Source organism: Solanum tuberosum, unplaced genomic scaffold (genome assembly GCF_000226075.1).
Source record: "Solanum tuberosum cultivar DM 1-3 516 R44 unplaced genomic scaffold, SolTub_3.0 scf00387, whole genome shotgun sequence".
NCBI classification, from domain to species: Eukaryota; Viridiplantae; Streptophyta; class Magnoliopsida; order Solanales; family Solanaceae; genus Solanum; species Solanum tuberosum.
In genome coordinates this window covers 314,210-339,938 of record NW_006239312.1, presented here as the reverse complement: position 1 = coordinate 339,938, position 25,729 = coordinate 314,210, and the positions used below count along the sequence as shown (strand labels likewise).

The 25,729-nt window shown below is 37.0% G+C and overlaps 2 protein-coding genes across 2 annotated transcripts in view; one reads left to right on the top strand and one right to left on the bottom strand.

Annotated features, from left to right (window-relative positions):
• Positions 1 to 4,518, top strand: part of LOC102579057 (reactive oxygen species modulator 1-like) — a 6,674-nt gene extending 2,156 nt beyond the window's left edge. Inside the window, exons 2-3 of the mRNA XM_006362253.2 lie at positions 1,266 to 1,303; positions 4,271 to 4,518. Of these exons, the coding sequence (XP_006362315.1) occupies positions 1,266 to 1,303; positions 4,271 to 4,384 (152 nt within the window). The 3' untranslated portion in view covers positions 4,385 to 4,518. The remainder of the gene's footprint in view (positions 1 to 1,265; positions 1,304 to 4,270) is intronic.
• A 1,607-nt stretch (positions 4,519 to 6,125) lies between these two features.
• Positions 6,126 to 25,658, bottom strand: LOC102578724 (uncharacterized). The gene is made up of 9 exons (XM_006362252.2): positions 25,009 to 25,658; positions 23,822 to 23,908; positions 22,153 to 22,242; positions 21,253 to 21,333; positions 20,913 to 21,107; positions 18,639 to 20,771; positions 13,611 to 13,757; positions 7,540 to 7,925; positions 6,126 to 6,746 (listed from the first exon to the last, which is right to left on the bottom strand). The coding sequence occupies exons 1-9, from the start codon at positions 25,078 to 25,080 to the stop codon at positions 6,614 to 6,616; spliced, it is 3,324 nt and encodes a 1,107-aa protein (XP_006362314.1). The 5' UTR covers positions 25,081 to 25,658; the 3' UTR covers positions 6,126 to 6,613.
• Positions 25,659 to 25,729: the final 71 nt, after the last annotated feature.

The following is a 25,729-nucleotide window of genomic DNA, read 5'->3' as shown; positions in this document are numbered from 1 at the left end:
GCGGAGTTAGGGTTTTTAATAAGGGGGTTCAAAATCTGAGAAGTACACACACGAACTAGTGGAAGGGGGTTTGACATCTATTATACAAATCTAAAATATAATTTTAACAATGTATAAATAGTAATATTTTCTACCGAAGAGGGTTTGAATGAACCCCTAAGTATATGTTGCCTCCGCCCCTGGGGTGGGGTGGGGTGGGGTGGGGGGGGGTTGGTTAACTGGGCTGATGCTATGGTTGAGGCATTTTAAGAGCGGAGTTCGAGTTGTTGGACTCAGGCATGATATAGTTGGAAAACTAGCTATAATTCTTGATTAGCTGGGTTTTTTTCGTTGGGACGATGCAATGGTTGAGGCATTTTTAAGAATTAAGTTCGATTTTTTTGGACTCAAGCATGAAATAGCTGGAAAACAAGATCTAGTTCTTGATTATCTGGGTGAATGTTGTGGTAGACACACAATAAGTGTATTATATGAACTCTGCGATGGTTATGTCACAAGTCTATTAGAATGTTTTTAAGTCTTAATTACTGATGGAAAAGGTCATCTTTGATAGATGTTTAAGTAATTTATTTATTTCCATACTTTGTTTTTGAGTAAGTATCCAAGCTGAGGGTTTATCGGTAACAACCTCTCTACCTTTCAAGGTAGGGGTAAGGTTTGCATACACACTACGCTTTTTTCCAGAATGCTTTGACATACTCTCTATAGTATTTTTTCATGACTTCTTCAATCCTCTTTGGTCTATCGGAAACAGCCTCTCTACCAACCAAGGTAGGGGTAAGGTCTGCATATCAGACCCCACTTGTACGATTACATTGGGTATGTTGTTGTTTGCTTTGAGTAGCATCAAAATCCCAAGCTCCTAAGTAGCCCAATGCCCCAATCTTTCTTAATTGAGTTGACAGTATACAGTTGCTAAGAAGTGACAGTGCTGATATGTTTTTTCTACAATTATCCAAATATCTTTATTTTGGCTGATTGGTAATCCTGTTATAGGGAAGTTTGAGGCTTTAAAACTTGGAATTTTTCTTACCTTTTGTGTCATGTCTGAATAACCATCATCACTTACAGATTCTTTGTTAATTACTTTGTCATGTCTTCACTCTCAGCACATTTGTCTCCAGTTAGAAATGATAGTAATAGCTTTTGACACTGATGGTTTTAATCTGAAAAATAATAAGATCTGACATTAATGTCTAGATTGAATGTTCTCAATGTATTTAATAAATTATCAGTGCATCTGATGCATGTTTATTTATTTATAGGTGCTGTATATGGAACTTATGAGGCTGTTAGGTTCAAGGTAAAGTTCTTTTCTCTCTCTATCTCTAGTTTTCTGATATTTTTTTTTGATAAAGTTAACTAGTATTATAAACATAGAAGTACACCAATAGTGAACTCCTGTAGTAATTACATCAAAAGTATAGAGGGTTTACCAAAAAGAAACTAAACACCTATCTCCCTCATAAACTATCTAAGAATAGGGTGATGTCCCCCGGATCCTTGGGGATAGAATGGATACACCAAAAGTAAAAGGTCACTAAACAATTCATTTTAATGCTTTGGAAAGGGATGCTCTTGTTCTCAAAACATCTCTGATTTCTCTCACTCCATATTGTCCACCAGATGCAGGCAGGGACAATCTTCATCTCTCCTTGTGTCCTGACTGATTTCCATCTCTATTCCAACATGCTAGGACTTCTGCAGTATTTCTAGGCATGGTCCATGTGATACCTCTTCGGTTAATGAAATACTTCCATAGCTTCTCAGTCACTTTACAATGCAAAAAAAGATGGTTTATTGTCTCTGTCTCAGATTCACAAAAAAAACATCTGGAGCATAAGTCCTTTCCTCTTTTCATTAAGTTATCCTGAGTCAGAACAGATTGTCTTGCAACAAGCCATGTGAAGTAAGCCACCTTATGTGGTATTTTCCCTTTCCAGATCATCTTCCAAGGCCACAACTCCTTTGTTTCAGTTGAAGTGTCTAGTAACTTGTAGGCTGATTTCACCTTGAACTTGCCATCTTTCTCCAGCTTCCATATCAATTTGTCTTCCTCACAAGTGAGGTTCTTCACTTGTTCCAAGGTATTATAGAACTGAGTCATTCTCTCCACTTCCCAGTCATTGAGGAACCTTCTAAAAATCAGGTTCCATCCTTGTTCATTTCTGACTTCTAAAATTGTAGCCATTTTCTGCTGATTGAGGATATAAATGTCTGGGAACTGCTGTCTCAAAGGTGTTTGTCCCATCCATGTATCATTCCAGAACAAGGTTTTCCTCCCATTTCCCACATTAATCACAGAGTTGTTCCAAATTCTTGGCCACTGATTTCTAATAGTTCTCCATAGACCCACACCATAAGGAGTATTGACCTCCTTAGTAGTCCATGATCCTTCCTTTCCATATCTTGCAAAGATAGTGTCCTTCCATAAGCTCTGATCATCTGTTGCTAGTCTCCAGAGCCATTTTAGCAGAAGGCTCTTATTGTGGGCTTTCAAATTCTTAATTCCCAGACCTCCCTCTTTTTTGTTGGAAATAACAGCATCCCACTTGACCAAGTGAAATTTCTTGACCCCTTCCCCATTACCTTGCCAAAGAAAATTTCTTCTGATTGTGTCCAGCCTCTGAATGATCTTCCCAGGCATAGGAAAAAGGGACATCATATAGGTTGGCATGGCATCAAGAACACTGTTGATAAGTGTGACTCTACCACCCGAGGATAAGTATTGACTTTTCCAGTTAACCAACTTCCTTTCACATTTTTCTACCACAGAGTTCCAGATGCTCAAAGATTTACTCTTAGCTCCCAAAGGCATGCCAAGTTGCCTTTGTTCTTTCATTATTGAATTTATAGCAGCATAGAGACAGCTATATGCATCTTGCAGGCAGTGGTTAGCTAGTTTGCCCTTTGTTATCTGATCTCAATGCATGATATTGTTTAGCTGCACGTTGCAAACTGTAAATAAGGTGAAGGTCTCGGCTCCCTGAACAGTTCCCAGCAGATCTTGGATCTTAAATGCTTTTTTTTGATTTACTAATTACCCCTAGATATTAGAGTCTGTACCCAAAATGAGCTTCATAAGGACCTGCACTCCACCAGTTTTTTTTGGTGTCCATTTATGGGCAGTTCGCCTATAAAATTAGCGATCTAAAGGTTAATAGTGATTCCCGTCTCCGTCAAAAAGTTAGCCTCCAATAGGCTCTATTTAACAGTAGGTCCTGTGTTTATTACGTGACCTATCTTAGAATTTTTTGCTAGGACGCCTGTTAACTCAGAGACACATTAAGAATTTATCGAAGAGTTGTAGCTTACTTTCATACTTTCAATGCAGTGCAAGATGTTGATGGGCTGTGATGGCATTGCACGTGTTGTTTTGTTGATGCTAGTCTTTAACATTTTTTGGAAGACAAGCTGTCTCTTCCATTTAATTTTCCAACAAAACTGTCGAGTTTTATGCCAAGTTCTAGTTGCCTTACCCTTTTTTATCCAAAGCTCATCTCCATTTACCAACACATTAGTCAGTTTGAATAATAAATTTAAATTTATCTTTGAATATAAGCCTCGTTCTTATCTGATGTCAACCTGTAAACAACCAATAATAGGTGGTACCAGATAACTGGATGATGCCAGAGCTAGCTCTTCTAGATTTTACTATTTAGAGGCTGAAATGTTGACAAGCTTACAAACTTGTAATTTTTGTTTCATTGGGGTCTATTCATAATTTCTTGTGATGTTAGTTCCTTTCTGGAAAGTTAGGTTTTTTTAACACATTACTGAAAGATCAGAAGTATTCCTGGTAAATGAGGGAGAGGTCTGTGATGGACATTCAGCATGTGTAAGTTATAGAATTTTTTTTTGAGGGCACTGAGAATCCTATTTATATGATGACCTTTCCCTTTTCTTTTTATGATCCATTTTGGTCTAGAGAAGTACCTCTCAATGTAGTGATACTTGAAAAATGCTTTATTTTGCTTTTAGACGTAAGATCAAGCAGTCTCATACTATGCTTGCATAATATAGACTTATTACCGTGGGTGCAAACATTGGAGACTAGAGTTCAAATCCTCGTAAAGACAAAAAAGTTAGGTGATGTCTTCCATCAGCGTAAGCTGCTGCTGCTGCGTTGGTGGATATAGATACCAGTTACGTATGCTGGTGGGAGGTATAACAGCCATCCAATGCAATGTGGAGGGATCCGAATAAACAAATATGGACTTAGAGAATTTGATTGAAGTATTGCTGAATGAAGTCTGATGGAAATTTGCAGGTGCCTGGACTTCTGAAAATCAGATACATTGGACAAACTACTTTGGGAAGTGCAGCCATTTTTGGACTCTTCTTGGGTGCTGGGAGCTTGATACACTGTGGAAAGTCTTACTGAGCATATATTTGCTACCTGTGTGGAATTGAATTGTTGTTATCAGAATAATGTGCTTCTGCAATTTCAATATATTTGAGTTTAGTGATGATAATTGGTGATTCAAAATTGACCTTTTCTCTTGCCTTTCAGCTATAGTTTATGTTTGGTCAATCAATTTAAATACACACTTTTGAGTAGCAATTAGTGCTTGGTCAAGCTTTTAAAAAGTGTTTCTTATCAAATGTACTTTTTTTTTAAAAGTTTGGAAAAATTACTTTTTCTAGCTTACGTAAAACAATTTCTGCTCTGCTAATTCATAGTAAATTTCTCTGGAAAGCATAGTCAAACACTTCATTTTTTTATAGAAAAAATAAGCACTTTCCATTTCACTCTTAAGACCTCAATTTATTTCACTGCTGGTACCTCATTTCATATCATTTGATCTGTGGTACTTCAATTTAATTCATTTGCTTTCAATGCATTATTACTATAAATTGATTTTTTTTTTAAAAAATATATACTTAGTTGCTATAAATTTGAAAAATTATCATTACACACACTTAGGAGGAGGGGGCATATTATATATGATGTTTGCCTAAATTGGGCATAGGTTAAATACGGACTCAAACCGCCGAGTAAAGAAAGGAGACCTTGAGTTAATATTTAAAAGAAGTTCGTCCCAATGTGCTGGCGGAATGAAGTGATTATTCTATTATTTCTTACCTTATTCTCATCATTCAAAGAGCAATCACGGAGTCACTGGATGAAGTCCGTCATTTCTTTTTTTCCTTTCTTAATTTCACTTCACTTTCTTAAACTGACTACTTCTGCACAATGCTTGGTGAGTCATTAGTTAATCAGTTTTATAGCTATTTTAAGCCTTTGTAATTGATAAAAAGATTAATTAAATCGTAAACATGATTGGTGTAATTTTAAATTCACAAAAGACTCTAAAATAATGTCCACTTCATCCTTTACTCTTTTATATTATACATATGCCGTATGCTGATCTATACCATATTTTTTATCATTTCACTTGAACCCAATAGTTTTATGGCAATTCCGTATTTTGTATAAATAAGTGGCAATAAATTCAGGTATAAGATCGTAGTAAGAACTCATAAACTTCAAAATCTTAAATCCATCTTTACGCGAGATGAGGATTAAAACGAATTTTCTTTCCCTTTCTTTTGTTCTTGTTTTTGTAGTGACACTGTTTTTAACGATGATCAACGTATATTCAGAGAAAAACAGAGAGAAACTTCAACTTCCCACAATTTAACTTTTGCTTAGAATTTACACCCTTCATCAATATTAATGTTCGAGCAACTATAAAACTATTTATTTAGAATTTCCCAGTTCTAAATTAATGCATGAACTCAATAAAGTTTGTCCTGTCAATTTTAGGTCGACTTAACCATCAAAATCAACAAAGTGAAAATTCAGGTAACTAACCAACCGCGCTACTAAAATTTCCCTAGTTTTTCCTTTCTTTGTTTTTGTTAATAAAATCTATCACCCATCACTTGACCACCTTACATGAGTTGCTACTTAGTAGTAGTTTCTTTTGGACAAACAAACATCATCACCATAGAACTCACTCTGCATGTTAAGTGTTTGAATGTATACTATGAATAAGAACTTGGTTCACTGAGTTTCGAACCATGCGCCAATTGGCCCTCGGGGATTTCGGAGTTACCAAGGAAGAAAAACAAACATTGCATGTCTCAACTAGTTGACAGGAAAAAAAGATAACAAGTACTTACTAAACTTCAACTTCATTTTCATATGATTTCATATCACGATTTCATCTCATATGGCCAAACGAGCCCTGAGTAATTGTACACTTGCAGCAGAAAGGGTTAGGGATTTGAAATCTGAAGATGCATTTACTTTAGAAATTTACAAGGAAGCTATACTCCCATTAAGAGCAAGCAAGCCTACTAAAACTTTACATCTCTCACTTTCAATTCCCCACAAACATCATTATGGTGGGGGGAAATGAAAATTTATAGAAGAACAGGTCAAGCCATTAGAAGAAAAAGAAAATCTAATGAAAACTTGCAAAGCAAATCTCTACTCCTACATCTTTTTATGGCAACCCTTGCTACCACCTCACAAATTTGAGAAGCCAAACTAAGCGAAGAATTATGATCTTCTTCCCCTAAAGCAGAGATTTTCCGGCAGGGAAGAAGAAAAAGAAGAGGTCAAAGAAAAGAAATTTTTCACTCATAACTTTATTAGCATGTTTCAATGGGGTAAGTCTTCGCTTACAGTGCCAATACTTGACTTGTCTCCCATCCGCACGTTATACTGCTCATAAACTCTTGCACGGTTCTCTGCCCACCATTGTTCAGCTTGTTTCTCGCTGAATCGTTTTCGACTGCATTTTAAAACACATCAGTCTTTTGATTTCCAAGGGAAAAGCATTCAAACACACAATCTTTACTGCAATCACCCACCGATTGTTTCAAAGCACACAAACATAACTTCTTTTTTTTGCAGGATTGTAGAAATGAATTCTCAATCCTAAACTATGTGGGTTGGCTATATGAATCTGTATGCATTCTACTTAACTAATATTGCTCCAATGCTAAATGGTTTGTCTTTTAAGGAAAATTAGTGATCATCTAGAACTACAATGTCTCTAACATCTCAGGCTTATTCCTACATGCCACATGGGCACACAAAAATCTCTACCAGAGATGAATCCATTGTACAACAACCACCACCTCAGTCCCCAAGCAAGTTGGGATTGGCTATAAGAATCCTCATTGACCATGCAGCTGCATTTATGATATCTAACTATCACAACGAAGTTTTGATAATGTCAAGTAGCAGAAATGGGAGATCCACAGACAACCAACATAGAAGCATATAGTTAACAGCCTAATGCAAAAGAACTGAATACATGAAGGATCTTGTAAACAAACTAAAATAAGATCTCTGTGTCAAAGGAACCAGTCCAAGGATAGGAGCCATTCCTAGCCAGAATATTCTTAAAGAGAGATGGATCACTTTAACAGAGCCATAGTCTAACCATAATCCTTAAAATGTGCTCGACACAAATTGACAGCAGAAATAATATTTACGAGGAGAACACATACTTCAACAAGAATAATGCAGAGAGGATAAAATTCCATCAAATTTATGACCTAAAGCCACAGTTAACGCACCTGAAGCGAACACGTTTAAGATCTTTGACACCTGCAGGTAAGGAGGTAAGTGTAATGTATACACCTGGTTCATCTTGTTCAACCCATTCATTCTCATTACGAGAATCACCTTCTTTTGTTCTACCTCCGTTTCTTGTCGTTGGTTCTGGAAACCCTTGTCTGTTTTGAACAGTATTGCGATTACTGACATTGCTTGATCCATTAGAAAGTAGTTGACTGTTAGATACATTTGGCTCCACATCTTGGAAAGTTAGTTGACTATGGACTCGGTCAATACATCCATTTGGTATGTCACTGGCAGTGAGATTGGAACCCGAGGAAAAAGATGTAGGAGATTTGATGTTCCGGGAAGCACCTACCGGCAACCTCTCAGCCATTTCCTTCAGCTATGAAAGATAAAGACAACAAAATAGACTATCAGCAAGAGAAGCTAATGAAAGGCAGGTCAACAGAAAATTGTGTGTTCAATACTTTACAAAGCATCTCTATATTCATCAAAAAAGGGGCAGCAAAAATACTACACTAAAAGAATACTGACGAGTGACGAACAATGGCACATAACCTGAACACTACAGAAAACAAGCTTAAAAATGAAAAGCTTACAAATCCAATTTTTATTTTTTTTTGGAACCTGTAAGATTGCTCTCGAATCCAAAAAATTAACAAACAAATCCTAGAGAAACTCTCTTTTTCCCACTATTGTTTTCCTGACCGAGTACCTTCATACTTTAACTCAAGCTACATTCTAGGTGAACTGAAAAGGTTAACTGCTAACAGTAAAAGTAAAATTTGTAATCATAAAATTTGGTCCACTAAACTTTTGTAGGTATACAAAACATTTTGGAACTCGGATTTCATGAAGCTAGACATTGGTATGATACAAATGTCAATTTATTTCGGGAGGGAAACAAATGACATTCTATTTGAAACAGATGAAGTAGATTGTTCTCAAATATGGTTATTGAACCAAAAACACATGCAGTTACTTTGTTATAACAAAAAGACTATCCGAAGATGCAAATTTTGAGAAATGCCGTAAGAGTAAAGTAGTCATTTAAGATGTAGAAGAGCAGCCATTTGCTGTGAACTCAGAAGATGGCAGAGATATTGGGATGCATAGTTGTAAGGTTTCCTACCACACACATCGGAAGAAATAAACACCTGTCTGTTGATGGAAGGTTGGTCAATAGTGTTCTTAATGGGATTCCAACATACTTAATGTCCTTATTGCCTATCCCAGCTAGTTTTGAAAGGCGGATCAACAGGGGTGAGAAATAGCTCTCCATGGGAAGGAAATTCTGAAAAGAGAAGAATGCATTTGGTAAAATGGAATGATGTAATGTTTGGACTTTGGCCAAAAAGGGAGGTAGAATGGGACTCAAAATACCCAGACAACATAATAAGAGTTCACTATATAAATGATTATGAAGGTTTAATGAACGTAAAATAGAGGTATGGAAAGATGTCATTGCCATAAATCATGGTAGAGACGATTTCTGGAAACCAAAAACTGTTCTTCAGTCAAATCAGGGTGCAATCTGGAAGAACATTTGCAAGCTTTGGGGGTGGAGTATCAGAGTGGAGGTGGGAGAAGGTAGCAAGATTAAATTCTGGAAGGACATTTGGCAGGAAACCAGAAAACTCAAGGATAAATTCCCTGTTCTTTATAGCATCACACCAGACAAGCTGTTAGGGGGCTGATTGTTACAAATTGAACCAGGACAGAAGCTTCAATTTAGGAGGAATTTCAATGATTGGAAAATTCTGATTATCACCCTTCTTCTTGTACAACACCTCCATTCCTTTGGCATTCTAGCCACCCTAAATATGACATCATCAAGCAAGTCAGCCACTCCATACTTGGATTTTTGGACGAATGCAGGTGAAGCAGGTATGGAGTGGCTGACTAGGTAGTTTGATGTCATATTTAGGACAGCAAAAATGCCAGAGGAATGGAGGTGGATTACAATGGTTCCATTATACAAGAACAAGGGTGATATTCAGAATTGCAATCACTATAGGGGTATCAAGCTACTAAGCCACACTATGAAAGTCTGGGAGAGGATGGTCGAGATGGGGATGAGGAAGGGTGTATTTATCTCAGAGAACAAATTCGGATTCATGCCGGGGCAATTGACTACATAAGCCATTCATCTTGTAAGGAGATTGTTGGAGCAGTATAAGGTCAAGAAAAGAGACTTACACATGGTGTTCATTGACCTAGAAAAGACATAAGATAAAGTCCCAAGGGAGATCCTTCGGAGATGTCTGGTGTCCAGAAGTGTACCTGTGGCTTACTTTAAGGGTAGTAAGGACATGTAGGATAGAGCCAAGACCCGAGTTAGGACAAGGGAGGTGACTTAGAACACTTTCTGATCGTGACTGGGTTGCACCAGGGATCAGTCATTAGCCCATTTCTATATGCCTTAGTGACAGACGAATTGAGATGGCATATTCACCGGGAGGCATCATGGTGTATGTTATTCGCACATGACACAGTAATTGACGAGATGTGGGTTGGAGTTAACGATAGACTGGAAGGTAAGAGAAAGGCCCTAGAGTCTAAAAGTATCATGTTAAGCATGACTAAAACAATGTACTTGGAGTGCAAGTTTAGTGTCGTAATGTATGAGTAGATGTGGAAGTGAAGATTAAGGCACTAGTCATACCCAAGACAAGAAGCTTCAAGTATCTTGGGTCAATTATCCAAGCATAAGTAGAGATGACGATGATGTCACACATTGTATTGGACTGAGGTAGGTGAAATGGAGGCTCGCCTCTACGATAAAAATGCATCGCCAAGGCTTAATGGTTCGTTAACAAAATGGTGGATGGCCCAACATTGTTGAATCGGGTAGAGTGTTGGCCAGGAAAGAACGCACACATTCAGAAGATCAAGGTAGATGAGATGAGGATGCTCAGATAGATGTGTAATGTGTGGGCATACTCAGAGAGACATGATTAGGAATGAAGTATGGGGCAAGGTGAGAGTAGTATCAGTGGCAGACAAGATGGTGGAAACGAATCTGAGATGGTTCGTACATGTGAACATGAGGTGTGAGGATGGAGGTGTGGGAGGTTGATTGTAGTAGGATTTAGGAGAGGTAAGGCAAAAAGAGTTGGAAAGGTGATTAGACAGGACACGACAAAACTTAAGCTGACTTAGGACATGACCTTAGATTGGAAGGTGTGGAAGTTGAGGATTAAGGTAGAAGGTCGCTAAGTGATGTGTAGTCTCCTCTCCTCTTCTCCATTTTAGCAGTATTATTTAGTTATTGCCTAGTTTCTTATTCTTCAATGTGTATTACTATCCGTTGTTGCACTTGTTTTGTATCTTGCTATTTTATTGTCTTATTGTTATTATAATCCTGCATCAAGTACTTTTATTTTGAGCCGAGGATCAATCAGAAACAATCTCTCTACCTCACAAAGCTAGGGCTAAAGTTTGTGTACATTCTACCCTCCCCAGACCCCACTTGTGGATCACACTGGTATGTTGTTGGGAATTTTTTTTAAAACAGTTAATCATTACAGCTGAAGGCTAATAATGGTAGGCTGGAGGTTTGGAGACAAATCCTAGAGTCTAAAGGATTCAAGTTGAGGAGGACTGAGATAGAGTACTTAGAGTGCAAGTTCAATGTCGTAACTCATGAGGTAGATGTGGAACTGCAAATTGATACACAAGTCATCTCCAAGAAAAATAGTTCCAGGTAGTTGGGGTCGAATATCCAAGGTAATGGGGAAATCGACAATGATGTTACACATTGTATTGGAGCGGCGCAGATGAAATAGATGCTTACTTTCAGTGTCTTGTGTGATAAGAATGTGCCGCTAAGACTTAAAAGGTAACTTTTATAAAGCGGTTATTAGATCAATTGTGTTGTATGGGGCTTAGTATTGGCCGATCAAGAATTCACATATCTAGAAGATGAAAGTAGCGGAAATGAGAATGTTGCGATGGATGCGTGGGCATACTAGGAGAGATAGAATTAGGAACGAAAACATCTGAGACAAGATAGGAGTGACCTTCGTGGTGGACAAAACGAGAAAGGTGAGATCGAGACGGTTCGGGCACGTGAAGAAGATCCACAGATGCCCCTGTGAGAAGGTATGAGAGGTTGGCTATGGGGAGTCTCGAAGAAATAGAGGTAGGCCAAAGAAGCATTCGGGAGAGGTGATACTTGGGGTAAATTGGCCAACGCCTAAAACCACTTTTGAGGTCCTCACACACTAGCAAGGAATTGGAAAGAGAGGATCAAAGGAAGATTGGTGGAAAAATATCCCTGCTTGCATCTGGTGGATACTACTATGGAAAGAAAGAAATGAGAGATGTTACGAAGATGAGATCAAAGATGAGACGTCTTAGTCTTTTGTATATTTGGTGTAAGCAAGATTTAGTGGGGGAAGTAGATAGTTTAGTGGAGTTTATAGGCCAATTGTAAATTTTTGAAAGCTTGTTTATGGATTTTGAGTATGATGGTATGGCACCCCCTGGGGGTTTGTAAATCCCTCCTCATCAGTTTCTTGATGAATTCTTTTGTGTGAATACAAAGTTACCTATTTTTTTTTAAAAAACATTTGGGAGAGGTGCTCATACAAGACATGACACACTTGCAGCTTACCGAGGACATGACCTTAGATAAGAGGATATGAAGGTCAAGGATTAGGGTGGAAGGCTAGTAGGTTGTTGGGTCGATCCTTATTAGTATTATTATTAGCACTCTCCTACTACCTTATTCTTTGATTTTTTAATATTTTTATCTGTTGTTTCTTCCGCTTTGTTCATCGTACTGTTTGTTGTTGCTACTGTTCTTTTCTCCATTATTTTCTATATGGTTTCTTCATTACTGTATTTCCTTTTCTTACTATTTTGGATATGCATTACTTGAGCTGAGGGTCTATCGGAAAGAACTTCTCTACCTCCACAAGGTAGTGGTAAGGCTGGTCCACACCACCCTCCCACACCCAACTTGTGGGATTTCATGGGTATGTTGTTGTAGTCAATCATTACAGCTGTTAGAATCTACACAGTTGTGTGTTAGGTAGAAAGATAAACAAGTACGGCTCGCCAGCATGAAAGGAATATTAACTGTAAGCAGCTGTTATAAAATGTTATGGTTGGAGTTGGGCAATTGGAAGGAGAACTGCCATGGAAAATGCTATGGAAAACAAAAGCACCAACAAAAGTAGCTTGTTTTGGTTTGCGACTGCAAGAAATGCCTCCTAAACTCAAAAAATTCTCCAGGAGAGTGGCCTTTCAATATGCAGTAGGTGTTTTTTGTATGAAGGGCAGTAGAGTCAATTAATTGTCATCTTGCATGGAGTGCTCCAAGATGAACAAAAACTTTGTTTTGAGATAATAATAAAAAGTAAAAAAAGTTTTGTTCATCTTGGATTATTCCAGCTTATACACATTGTCAGAATAAAGTATTTGCTTGTCCGAAACAGTAAGGAAAAAAACAGATGTTCAACAATTATATGAACAAAAACTAATAACCCAAAGACAAAAAAAAATTGCATTATTAAGTTTTTTTTAGCACAACTGAGAATTCACAATGGCAAAAGAAAAAAACACAAACTCTCATATCTACCTAAAAAAATAAAATATTTTGAACAATGAGAAACACAGACTTAGTTGGACAGAAATTAATTTGTTTATAAATCAACTGACTCTATCGAAAAGAAAAAACAAACTCTCATGACAACCACATTCTTAGTTGGACTGAAATTAATTTTTTATATATCAAACGACTGTATAAAAATCATAGACCGATGCATACATGTATCTATGTTAGACCGACTACTTGAAAGAATAACTTAACAAGTAAGCAGTTAGAATTTATTAGAGCAAATGAAAGCTTAAATTTCTTAATCCACTTTTTAAAAGTTCAAGTACAATACATCCTTATTTGTAATATAATAGTTGCAGCATCTCATTAAGTTTTTTGATAAGGAGCTTTTCACTAAGTCAAAACCAAAACGATTTGCTCTGAGATACTCATTTCGAAGACAGACATGTATTTCATTATAAATGTGAGCAATTTCTCTACCAAAGATTTGAAGCAGCATACCTGAGAAGTAAGTGACTTGATCACTTCTTTCGCTGCTTTGCATTTGGCAGTCTCTTCTCCAGCAATGGTTATTGCCTCCTTTAGCTGCTTAGTAGTTCTTTCCAGTTCTATCTCCTGAAGTTGAGCCTTGCGCGTGAGATTTTCCACCTATGATGAAGATCGTTAAACACAATGCTTTTTCAATGAAATTAATAGTACATTCATTTGAGTCTCATGATTCAATTACAACAAAATCGTGATGCATAAATACAGACAGTTTAGATGCTAGATTCAGACTTTCATGAGAATGGCGTTATAGATAAAGATGTAGCACAGAACTAAAAAAGGCGCCGGAAACAGGAAGTGATTACTAAAATGATATGAATAAAAAGATACTAATAAATTTTACAGGATGGTTGACAGACCAAGGCATTACAAAGGAGTAAAAATTTAGGCTTAAAGCCCAATATATGCATGGATGAATGTCGTAAAAATGCAAGATAATATGCTGAATATGGACAAGATTACAATGACCATATCCAATCGAGGGGATAAGTAGCACAATTGAATGACACAATGCAAATGACAATTTAACTAAATTTTATGTATTAATTTCCTCCTTATTTGAAATATATAGAAAATTTAAGTATTTAGAAATTAAAAGCGATTAAGATTTAACCTTTTAAAAATAATTACACGTTGGATAAAATTATACTGGTAAAGAAATGGAACTTGGTCTAACTCAACCCCAAAAGCTAGCACATCTCCGTATAAGGAGTTCAACTTTTCCTCATCCCACCGATGTGGGACTTAACACCCCGCCTCACGCCCAAAATTGGTCATCTGGTGCGTAGGTCCAACATGGATAATCATTGATTGGAATGAGCCTGACTCTAATACCACATAAAATTAATATGAGGGACACGAGCAAGGTGCGTATGCTATGACTAGTACTATTGTAAAAAATGAAGCTCTACACAAAATATTGATAGACTCTTTTACCCTTTGTAAGTGCATTCCATGTTGGATGAACTTGCTCATAGAATTCATTTATAGAAACTTCATTATTTCCTTAGGTTCATTATTTGACTTTTCTAATAAGTAAAACAAAAACTTCATTCTTAGACATCATGAGCCCATTATCATCCTAAGCACGATTTTTTTGAAGGTCGGATTTAGTTCTAATGACAAGTTCATTATTTAGACATCACAACCCTTTCATCATGCTTAACATGTTTTTTTTGTAAGCATGCTTAGCTCAAGTTTTCCAAGGTCTAGTTTAGTTCGAGTGCCAAATTAATTCAATTGTTACATGGTGTTGGCCTAGAGACCCTAGTTTTTCTCTTTCCTGGAGTTCCTTTTCTCGTTCTTTCGTCCAAATAAAAATTGAAATTAGTTTTGTGGTTACATGATGTTGACCCAAAGACCCCACATTTGCTCTCTTTGGAGATCTTATTTTCATTCTTTCTTCGAGAAAGTAAAATAAATAATTAAATAAAGTGAAATAAAGAAACTTGAATTGAATTAACCTAAAAGTAAGGTAAAATTTTAAATTAAAATTAACGCAAGTAATTTCCTTCTAAAGCAAACCTAAACTTCAATTGGTACACAAATCCTTCAACAAATTTAAAAAATAAAAAACAAGAAAATGAATGTAAATAACATTTTAATATATAAAAACTTCACTATTTCCTTGTATGGTGACATAATAAAGGCTGTAAATTTATTTCAAACTTCTCAAGTTTTTATTTTCTAATTTCTCAAGTTCACATTATAAACGAGAAACATTTTAAAATTGTAACACCTCGGAAATTGAAAGTTGAATTTGGAAGGGAAAAAGTTTCATTTTGGCATTGATGCAGTGATCTATGAGTCCGACCTACGGACCGTATAAAGTCCTACGGGCCGTAGGAAGGAAGTCGTAGGTCTTGGTTTGAGATTTCAAAAAATGTCAAGTCCCAGTAAATTGACCTATGAAAGAATAGGACGGATCGTAAGGCAGTCTTCGGGCCATAGGAAAGAAGTCGTAGGAAGGAAGTCGTAGGTCTTGGTTTGAGATTTGGAAAAATGTCTAGTCCTAGTAAATTGACCTACGAAAGAACAAGACAGATCGTAGGGCAGTTTACGGGACGTAGGAAGTGCCTGTAGGGTGATTCAGAGAATTGATTTGAGACCTTAGGTCTATGAAAGGATTTGACGAGTCGTAATGTGGCCTATGGGTCATAGGAGGGGTCCGTAGAAGTGATCTAGACTTGGTGAAATTCTGGACTTGAACTTGGATTCTACGAGCCGTGGAATGTTGGACGGGCCGTAGGAAGGTCTCGTGGAATTGATCAGAAATTTTGAGTCCCAGTAAATGATTCTACAACTGACCAGACTTCTACAGACCGTAGGTTGAAGTCGTAGGGTCTTTAGGCAGTTTTTAATTAAGGGTGTTTTGGTCTTTTCTTATCTAATTAACCCCTAAACTACGTCATTTTGGCCCTATAACTACCCTATAACTGTTTTTACCCTTAAGACTTGGCCTAATTTCTCTCATTCACTCAAAATCTCCTAAATTCTTTCAAGTCTTCTTCTCCAAAATTATCTCTTAAGCTCAGGTGAAGAGCTAGGGTTTCAAGCATCAAGGTCTCATCCTCATTGCACTCTTAGGGCTTTGATTATCAAGGTATGTGGGAATTCACCAATGGATTCCTTTCCTCTATTGGGTCCCAAAAGAATCTCAACCTCCTAAGTTGATTCACCCAATTCTCTTAGAGTTTCATGCAAATCTCCATGGGTTCTATTTATTATGATTCAATTGTTGATATTCAATCTTATTAATCATGATTTGATACAATTACAAGGTTTTCAATTGATTTCCTTTGAACTCATGCTTATACCTATTTTATGAATATGAATTATGCTTAGGTACTATTAATTATGATTTATGAATCTATGCATGTTTATGAAAAGAATGATTTATGATTAAAAGATGCTTTTAAGGTAAAGTGTCAATGATTTGTGAAAGGTTTTCTCACAATAGAATGAAATCATGATTTAGATGCTTAGAAAGGTAAGTGTCTACTATGAAAGTTTTATGAAATCATAATTGAAAGGAGCTACTCTAATATGAACTTATGATTGGATTGGTAGTCTTAATTGTGCCTTTCCATGTATTTTGATATGATTATGATTATGTCTTTTCCATTGGAATTTGCTTAGCACCAAGAGGACTTTGAGATGGAGGCTCTCCCTTTAGTAGATGGCGGTTCTCTAGAAGCAATCTCCTTGTCCCTTAACCACGTGCCCCCGTTGGATTGTCTTAAATGACCTAAGCTAGTGGATCCACTTTAACAAAGAATGAATGTGACAAGGTTCTACCTTGGCAAGTAGATTCCCCTTTTTGGTATGAGGGTCATTGCCGGATTTCATGTTATAGCTCACATGATCCTATTGTCGGTTTAACGGTAAATTTCCCACAAATGAACTATGCTTCTATCAAAGGTTTTATGAAAGTTTCTTAAATGGTTTTAAGCATGCATTGACCTTGTGTATGATTTATGATTACTTTATAAAGGCTTTTATCACGTTTTACTTGATCTTGCATATCATGTTTAAGTTCATCACGCTATCATGCTTTACGTTTTTATGCATTTCCCCATACTTCGTACATTCACCGTACTAATGCATATGTGTGCCTATATTGTCTTATAATATAGGGTCCGACACTCCTCCCGCTCGTGGTTATATTGCTTTGCTAGTACATTGGATTGGTGAGTCCTCATGCTTCAAGGACAAGACCATCGATGCTTTATTTCTTTTATTGTCTTTTCGTTTCAGACTTGTACGTGATGTATGGGTTACGCCCCAACCACTCTTATGGTGTTTAGAAAGGCTATGTCAGACACAGTTTAGATTTCACACTTATGTTCAGATTCCTTATATGATATGAGACTTTTATTGTCTATTCTCTCTTATTGTATTTCTATTGCGTCATGCTTATGTCAAGTGGCTTGTCTAGGGCCTCTCGAGGTTCTATTCACCATATCACACCTAGGGGGTACTTTGGGTCGAGACAAAAATATACAGTTCCTTGTTTTTCTAGATCTTTATAATAATTTGTACTATGGGATAAACGTGCAATGCACGTAAATAAAGACTAGTAAGATCAAAATGCATATCTTTGACGTTGTAAATGATATGCCCTCATAGACATTTTTGGAAAATGATAGGATGCCAGATGCCTATGGATAATCTTAGCTCAATGTTGTTACAGAGAAGACAAGCTTTGACAGTAAATTAAGTTTCAGGTCCAAAGGTAGATACTACTTCTATGCAGGTGTAAAACTTCTAAAAGTCAATCCTCCACAATCTACAATGAAGTAGACTAGCAGAGTCATTATAGGAGTAAACGGCTCCAACTTCCAGTCATGCACTCTTGCAAGCAAAACTTTCTTTTGATCTCTTGGCGGATTACAATTTTGATCAGTTGATTGTCCTTTAGGTTAGGATTTTAGCATGTCAGATTCATTGAACAGTACAAAGCAGCAACAAGCATATCATTCCACAAGATAGTACCTAACAGAAGATAGCAGTGACCTGGAGGCTCAAAAATTATTAAAACTCAGTATTAGAAATAGATAATTCACTGATTTTACCTCTCAATAAATTATTTGATTTTCTCCATTTAATCATACTATCACATGTTATCCATTCAAAGTAATACTTATGAACTTCGATGAAGTTTTTCACCATTATTAGAAAAGATTATGCATAACCATTCACCCTTGACCACAACTACCAAAACACTATTTAACAAGTTTTCTCAAGCCCCAGTGAACTCTGACTCCATGAATATGGTGTTCCCTAGAAATTCTAGAGGATTTTTTACCCCCAAGTCCAATGTTTGACACTCTACATTACAGAGAATGTCCAAAAACACTTAGATTCATAGCGAAACTCAAATCTATGTTTTTTAATTCACATCAGCAAAAAGGATATGATGTTGAAGCAAAGAGAGGAAAATGCATCAGAAGTAGAGAACTGTTCCTTAGACAAATGACATACCTGTGCTCTTAATTTGATAACCTCTTGGCTAAGGCCATCGTTTGTCCTTTTAGCATCGTCCAAAACAATCTTTGGAGATGTAAGTCCACCCAATGTTGGAGTTGGTGTAGTAGAACGAGGTGGACTGGCCCGTCTAGATATTGGTGATGTTGCTCGAGAAACAATTCTTGATCCTGGAACTGAAGCTGAAAAGAATTTCTTGGACGAGCCAAATACAGGGTTAAAAGACTTGGAAATGTTGAGAGCTCCCCACTGAGAGGTACCATTTGGAATAGGTGACACACGACTGCTGTTGAATTCAAGTTTTTTCTTCTGTTTGGAAGAACGGGTTTCAACTTGTTTGAAGGATTCCATTGTAGAAAATCTAGCAAGTTGAGGTCGAGACCTTGTATCCAACTTAGTATCCTTGTCTGTTATATCAGTTAGTGACTGATTCATGCTTCCTCGTCGACTCATAGAAGACTGGGAAGAAGCATCGGTTTCCATAGCTTTTTTCAATTTACTGAAGCAGTTGTCACAGACACGATAGGGTTTATTGGGATTAGGTGCCATTGATGCCCTCAGTGATTTTCTGCTGCTACATGAATGACAAAAGACAAGCCCACAGTTATAACAATTGTGGCGTTTTCTTTTAAAGTTAAAAGGAAGACGACAGCCAGAACACATGGATTGGTCGACCCCAGATACCCATTTGTGAAGGCAAATAGCAGCAGTAAAATTAGTGCCACAAGCAATACTTTTGACTTGCTTGTCTTTTAAAGCTTCCACTAAAGTGGGAGAGTTTCTGTCATCAGTATCACCATGACCCAATCTTCCATTTGCCCCCTTTCCCCATGTGTAAACTTCAGTTCGGGAAGTCAAGACAGCAACATGATATGCTCCACAAGCGATCTCCTCCACAAAATTCTTTGCCAGCTTGCCTTCAACACGACGGGGTAACTTCCCATCAGCTTGGTGATGACCTAATTGGCCATACACAGGACTTCCCATTGTATACACATGACCAGAAGTCGTCAATGCAACTGTCAAGCTGTGTCCACAAGTAACCTGGCAAAAGTTTGGTTCGACAAGAGCTGCAACACAGGTAGGTACAAGTTTCGACTCCTTGTCACCATGCCCTAGTCTACCTTTATCACCATCTCCCCAAGTAAAAAGTTTTCCTGATGAACAATTACTTGAACTTGAGCTTCCCACCATGACTTCGACGACCGCTGCAGTATGCCAAACCCCACAAGCTGCTCGTACAGTTCGAAGCCCCTTTAAAGACTCCACTTCCCTAGGTTTAGAGACACTTTTTCTGTCTCCATGTCCAAGAACACCAAAAGTACCATCGCCAAAAGTAAATAATTGACCAGCAGAGGTCACCACAGCAGTATGCCAGGGCCCACACGAGATATATGAAACATGTATGCCCTCTAAGGGTCCATTTACTCTTTTGGGAACCCAATGACTAACTTCATTTCCATGCCCAAGAAGACCAAAATCACCATCACCCCATGTGTACAAGTCTCCAGAGAGTGTTACAGCACAAGTATGATTTTCACCACAAGCAACAAGCTCAATGTTTGAATGGCTGAGTGAATCTATAAGCTTTGGATGCAGAACATCAGAATCAATACCATGCCCAAGCCTACCTCCCGATTCCTCACCCCAGGAGAAAATCTCGCCCTGCTTTGTCACCAGTGCTGCATGTCGGCCACCACAAGCTATATTTTGAACATCCAATACCACCGCAGACTCTAAAGCTTTAGGAAACAAAGAATCTAATTTGGCACCAAAAGAACTGCTAACTCTATGAGGTCCACCACCTAGGACACCATCCCCAGTGCCTTCCCCCCAGATAAAAACATCCCCCAAGGCATCACCATCATCATGACCAGAACCTTGACTTGATGAGCTAACTGCACTTGAAAGGCTTACTCTAAAATTATCCATTCCTATTCCCTTCATCTGACCATGCATGCTATTGGAACCTCCAGAAGATAAGGAATGAACAGAAGCGCTAGCAGAATCTGAAGGGAAAAAACCCTTAGGAGGTACAGCATACATAATTACGTCAGCAAATGCCTTATCTAGACCGTTTTTTGGAGGACTTTCATATGGACTATGAAGACGAAGCTGATCACCGCCATCCTGAAGGACATATACAATCTCATCATTCAACATCCCAAAGAGACAAATAGAACCAAAATACTTTTACTCTATCAACATGAATAAATTAAAGGAGATATTTAATCTGCATATGCATGAGTAGACATGTGGATGCTACAGTACCTTCTGCAAGCTGTCACCACTACTAAATGGAGAATGCAGAGGAGAGCTTCTTCGTGTATATGTTCTAGGACTAGTAGCACCGGAAGAAATTCCATCGCTCCTTGATTCTGTTCTCCATTTTCTCTGGTGCCCACGAGATATTAAGGCCTTCAAACCACTAAACCAAACCTCCGCTTCATCTTTATCTTTACATATCTAAGAATAGAGAATGATAAGCAAAAGGTGGGATGAGTTTGGTGCATGAACCAATTTCTGTCAAAAATGGAATAATACAGAGCAAAAAATCACAATAATTAATTCTTTAAAGGAAAGACACAGCTGTTAATAATAAAACTCTTACCAAATCCAGCGATCTATCATTGTATATAAGTGAAAATGACTGATACTCTTTCTCAGGTCGTGGGTACCTTTGAAAAATTGGCTGGAAATAGAACAGCAGCAATTATTCAGATCTGTGAAAACCTACTAACAAGATTTTTGCCTTGTTATGCTTGACAGTTATAGCAAGATGTGTGTGTGTGTATATGTGTGGGGAGAAGGCAAGAAAGACAAAGACTGACAGAGTCATACAGAACAATTAATCAAACTAATTAAGGCGTGTGGACAACCTTCCTTTTGCAGTGTTAGGACCTTGGTCGTATTCATTCTTCACCCATCGACTACTTCTTCATCTTTCATCTACTCGCTAGTTTATTGTTTATAAAAAAATTATATTATCATATCGAATAGAAGAGAAATTTTTTTGATGAGAGTAGCGTGTCTAGCACAAAACCAAAGCAAGTTCATAACTATTCACGAACAATACTCAGTATCTCCGTGACTTTATCAGATATCACCTCAAGTTCCCCTTCTAGTCGAGCCCCCCAACCCTCTCTATTAAAGCTATGCATGTCACTGTACAAGCCTAAACCAGGATGGCAGTAACTCCTACCTTCTTTTCTTTGGGATCACTAATGGAAAGAGACAGGGATGCTTGCACCGGGATAACAGAAAAACCTAAGGTTTATTTGACTAAATAGAAGTCTATTAAGGCCCAAGAAAAGGTGCCACTACCATCTGAGAAATGAACTACATATCTGTTTTCTATGACAGGTGTGAGATCGGAATGCTGAAACATTCTCTCACCTCTGTACCTATACCACACAAAAATATATGCAGATGGATTCATTCGAATGATGGATATACCAATAAAAAAAAGTTGCAATACAGAAATAGGCTTTTCGCCATGGGGAGAACTTACAGTGCGCTGCCCAGATATTATTCTTGACACATGACTTAGCTTCAGGTGTTTCTCCTCTTTACCTGAAAACCATATTAAAGCAGACTCATCCTGCAACCACAATCAGAATAGACTTTTAGACTGCATTGATTCTCAATTAGCGCTACGTTTCAAAGGACACAAAGTAGTCCAGACTTCACACTAACTTTTTTTCTGATAGCTAACAGACAAAGAAATGGCCAGAATCAAGTGCTAAACCATAACTATGGGACAACAAGGAAACAAAGAATAAATGCATTTGATGATGTTGAACTACACGCTGCGGTTAAACAGTAAGAACCACAGTTCTCAAAATGGTCGATTCTCTTTCTGTTGTGAAAAAATCAGCATACTTGAATAAAGAACTACTTTAGGTGCATATGTTTATAAAAAATTAGATATTTTATTTCAGCATAAATGAATGATTTCTAAGTGTAGGTTGTTGGATAACATGATAAGGGTAGGACTTTGAAGCCATTCTGATTACCAACTTTTGCTGCATTTTGCTCGTAACTCAACTTTAAATATTTTCCTGCCTGGGACACAATGCTATTTTTACTTTTTGGGGGTGTAAGGCAATTCAGATATCACGAATCACGTATTGCTTTCATGTTAGCAGAAAGATTAATGAGCCTGAACTACCTGATGCATACTTTTCATGCTTGATAATGTATTCTCCTTATGTCATGTAGTATTTTTATTGTTTAAATGATACTCCAATATCAAACACAATAACTCATACAGAGACACAAAGTACACCAACTCTGAACAAATAGAAAGGCAAAGGAACTGATGTGGTAAGCATTCTTTTAAATAGAGGAGAAGGTATAATATAGTAAGTATTTGTAAACTGATTATTAGGTAACTCGGAACAGAACCTAAAAGGGTTTCTCAAATAGATAGGCTACAACACACATTTTGGGTGACCTATGTACAGTAAGACATAAAGCTGAAGATTCCACAAACTTCAAAGCAGCTGTAAATCAAAAGGAGATTGTAGATGGAAATTACAACAAGAAATGTATGGCCTGCTAACCCATTGTGTGGAATTAAATTTCTCTCTCTTACTGCTTATACTTCTACACAAGACTAAAACCCCTTCTCTTGCCCCTGATCCAAAAACAATAAGCAGTACCAGACATGATATGAGCTCCTGAAACCAATTCTCCACTAGGGCATTTCACAAAAGGTCACGCCAAGCACCTTAACTCCAACAATTAGGCAAATATAATACACCTCCCACAAAGCCTGATAGACTACTAGCTTCTGCTTGATAGAATCTAGAAGTTTTTGTTCTTGCCTTAAAAATTATAGAACATAGTAGTTACCCGTCAAACGAGAAATTAAACATCTACAAGAAAAACTCAAAGTCTTAAACATCAGATTTTGCAGCCTAATTGACAAAAGCAAAGACCAGCATAGATATTAAACTACACAACTGGAAAAAAAGGGAAAAAGTATATTGTATCTTAAACCTCATGCTAAACTCAATAAATATGAAAGAAATCTTTTTTCCTTTTTGTTTTGATAAGTATAAATGATATAGAAATCTTACAAGAATATGTATAGATGATACAGAGAAAAATCGGGGTAAGAACACAAAATTACAAAGTACATCACATAGGCTAAAGAAAGATGAACTGATACTTACATTTGACAACCGAAAGGGACAAAACTTTGGTTTCCCCCTTCTTCCATACTTGAGCAAGTATGCGCCCTTCTTTAGAGCAGTTATGGCCTGATGTAAATCATAAGAAGTAATTACAAGCTGAAATAAAACTACAGAAGTCCAGAAATTTCAAACCTAATAAATAAACATGGAACAAGCAACACTAATAAACAATGGAACAAGCACCGAAAGTGAATAGTCCATGCAACTTAGACTGAAAATACTTAATTCGACTTGATTGCTCTTGCTATCCAACATCAATCCTTTAAATTACTTGGCACATCAATAGCAGAAACAACATTCCTAGAAATTTAAATGTTTTGAAAAAACATCCCTAGCAAATTTTTTTTGAAAAATTGACATTCCTAGCAATTTTTTTATTTAAAAGAAAAACAACATTCCTAGCAACCTTATGACTCGTACTGTTTGTCAAAAATGCTATCCTAGTATTTTTACCTTAATTGCCATTGCTATTCCATGTATCAAATGAACATTACAGAATTATTGTCGCAATTAAACAAGCTTTCGTTTATCACTCATGCTATCTGAGTATTATTACTTTAATTGTTGTTCCTATTCTAGGTATCAAATGAGCATTACAGATTTTTTATCTCAGTTAAACAGGCTTTCTTTATCAGTTATCTGCTTTACACCCCATAAAGAGGAAACTGATAACGAATTCTCACCACGGAATGCAAAAAGCTACTTCTAACACTAAAAAACAAAACCAAAAAGTAGTCATATATATAGGACATTCTCCAAGTTTCCAGAGCTAATCAACACGGAAATACAAATCTAACTACCCTTCAATCCCAAACTACTTAGTGTCAGCTTATCAATAACGAAATACAAATCAATCAACTGCACTTCCTCTCCAAATTAGTTGGAGCCAACTTATCAATAACTAAATTCAATTGAATCAACTACTCCTCAATCCAAAACCAGCTGGGACCAGCTGATCAATAATGAAATACAATTCAATCAACTACTCCTCAATCTGAATCTATAGTAAACAAAACACAATCGAATCAACTACCCTTCTATCCCAAACTGGTTGGTCTCAGCTTATCAGTAGCAACAAAACACTAGTACCGATAACCGAAACAAAAAACAATAATGCTCAACAAACATCAATCTACTAAGTAATGGTTAAAAATGCATCAATTTACCTGCTCAATATCCCTTTCCACTTGTCCACCAGCACGATTAGCATCTGAATTCATTCTATCAGCAATTGACATGAAAAAACCAGTTCTTCCAAACAAGCCCTAGAATCACTAAACCCCAATACTGAAAAACACCATTCTCAACTCCAACCCCTCCCATTCATTCATCTACAAAAAAAATTCAATTCCAATCACCTCAACACAAATTATTCATAAAAAATTCACCAAAATGTCCCAAGAAAGAACTGAAAAATCAATTCTTGATAGCCCCCACAACTTGCACCAGTTGCTCTTAATTTTGCAACTTGCTCAAAAAATGTTGAAACCCTTTTTGGGTGTGAAGTGAATAATCAAGAACTGAACTGGGTCTTCAAAAAAATAGAAAAAAAAAAACACCCCCAGATAGCTGAAACTTTGAAAACGACTGAAAATGAAAGTTTTCAGTTAAAAAAATCCTAACTTTGACTGATTTCAATGATTTTGGAGGCTTTTCAGCTTCTGGTTTGTAAAATTGAGAGAGAAAAATGGCAATTGGAAGAGATCAGGTGAAAAAGTGAAGCTGTAGAATCTAATGTTTGATCTGAATTTTTCTCCAAAAATTGTGCAGAAGCAACACACACAAAAGTGCAACAGATGAAAGGAGAGAGAAGAGAACTAAGGTGGACTATTGAGAATTAAAAATTAATATTTTTTAACTTTTTGCCCTTTTTTTGTTTTGGGTTGG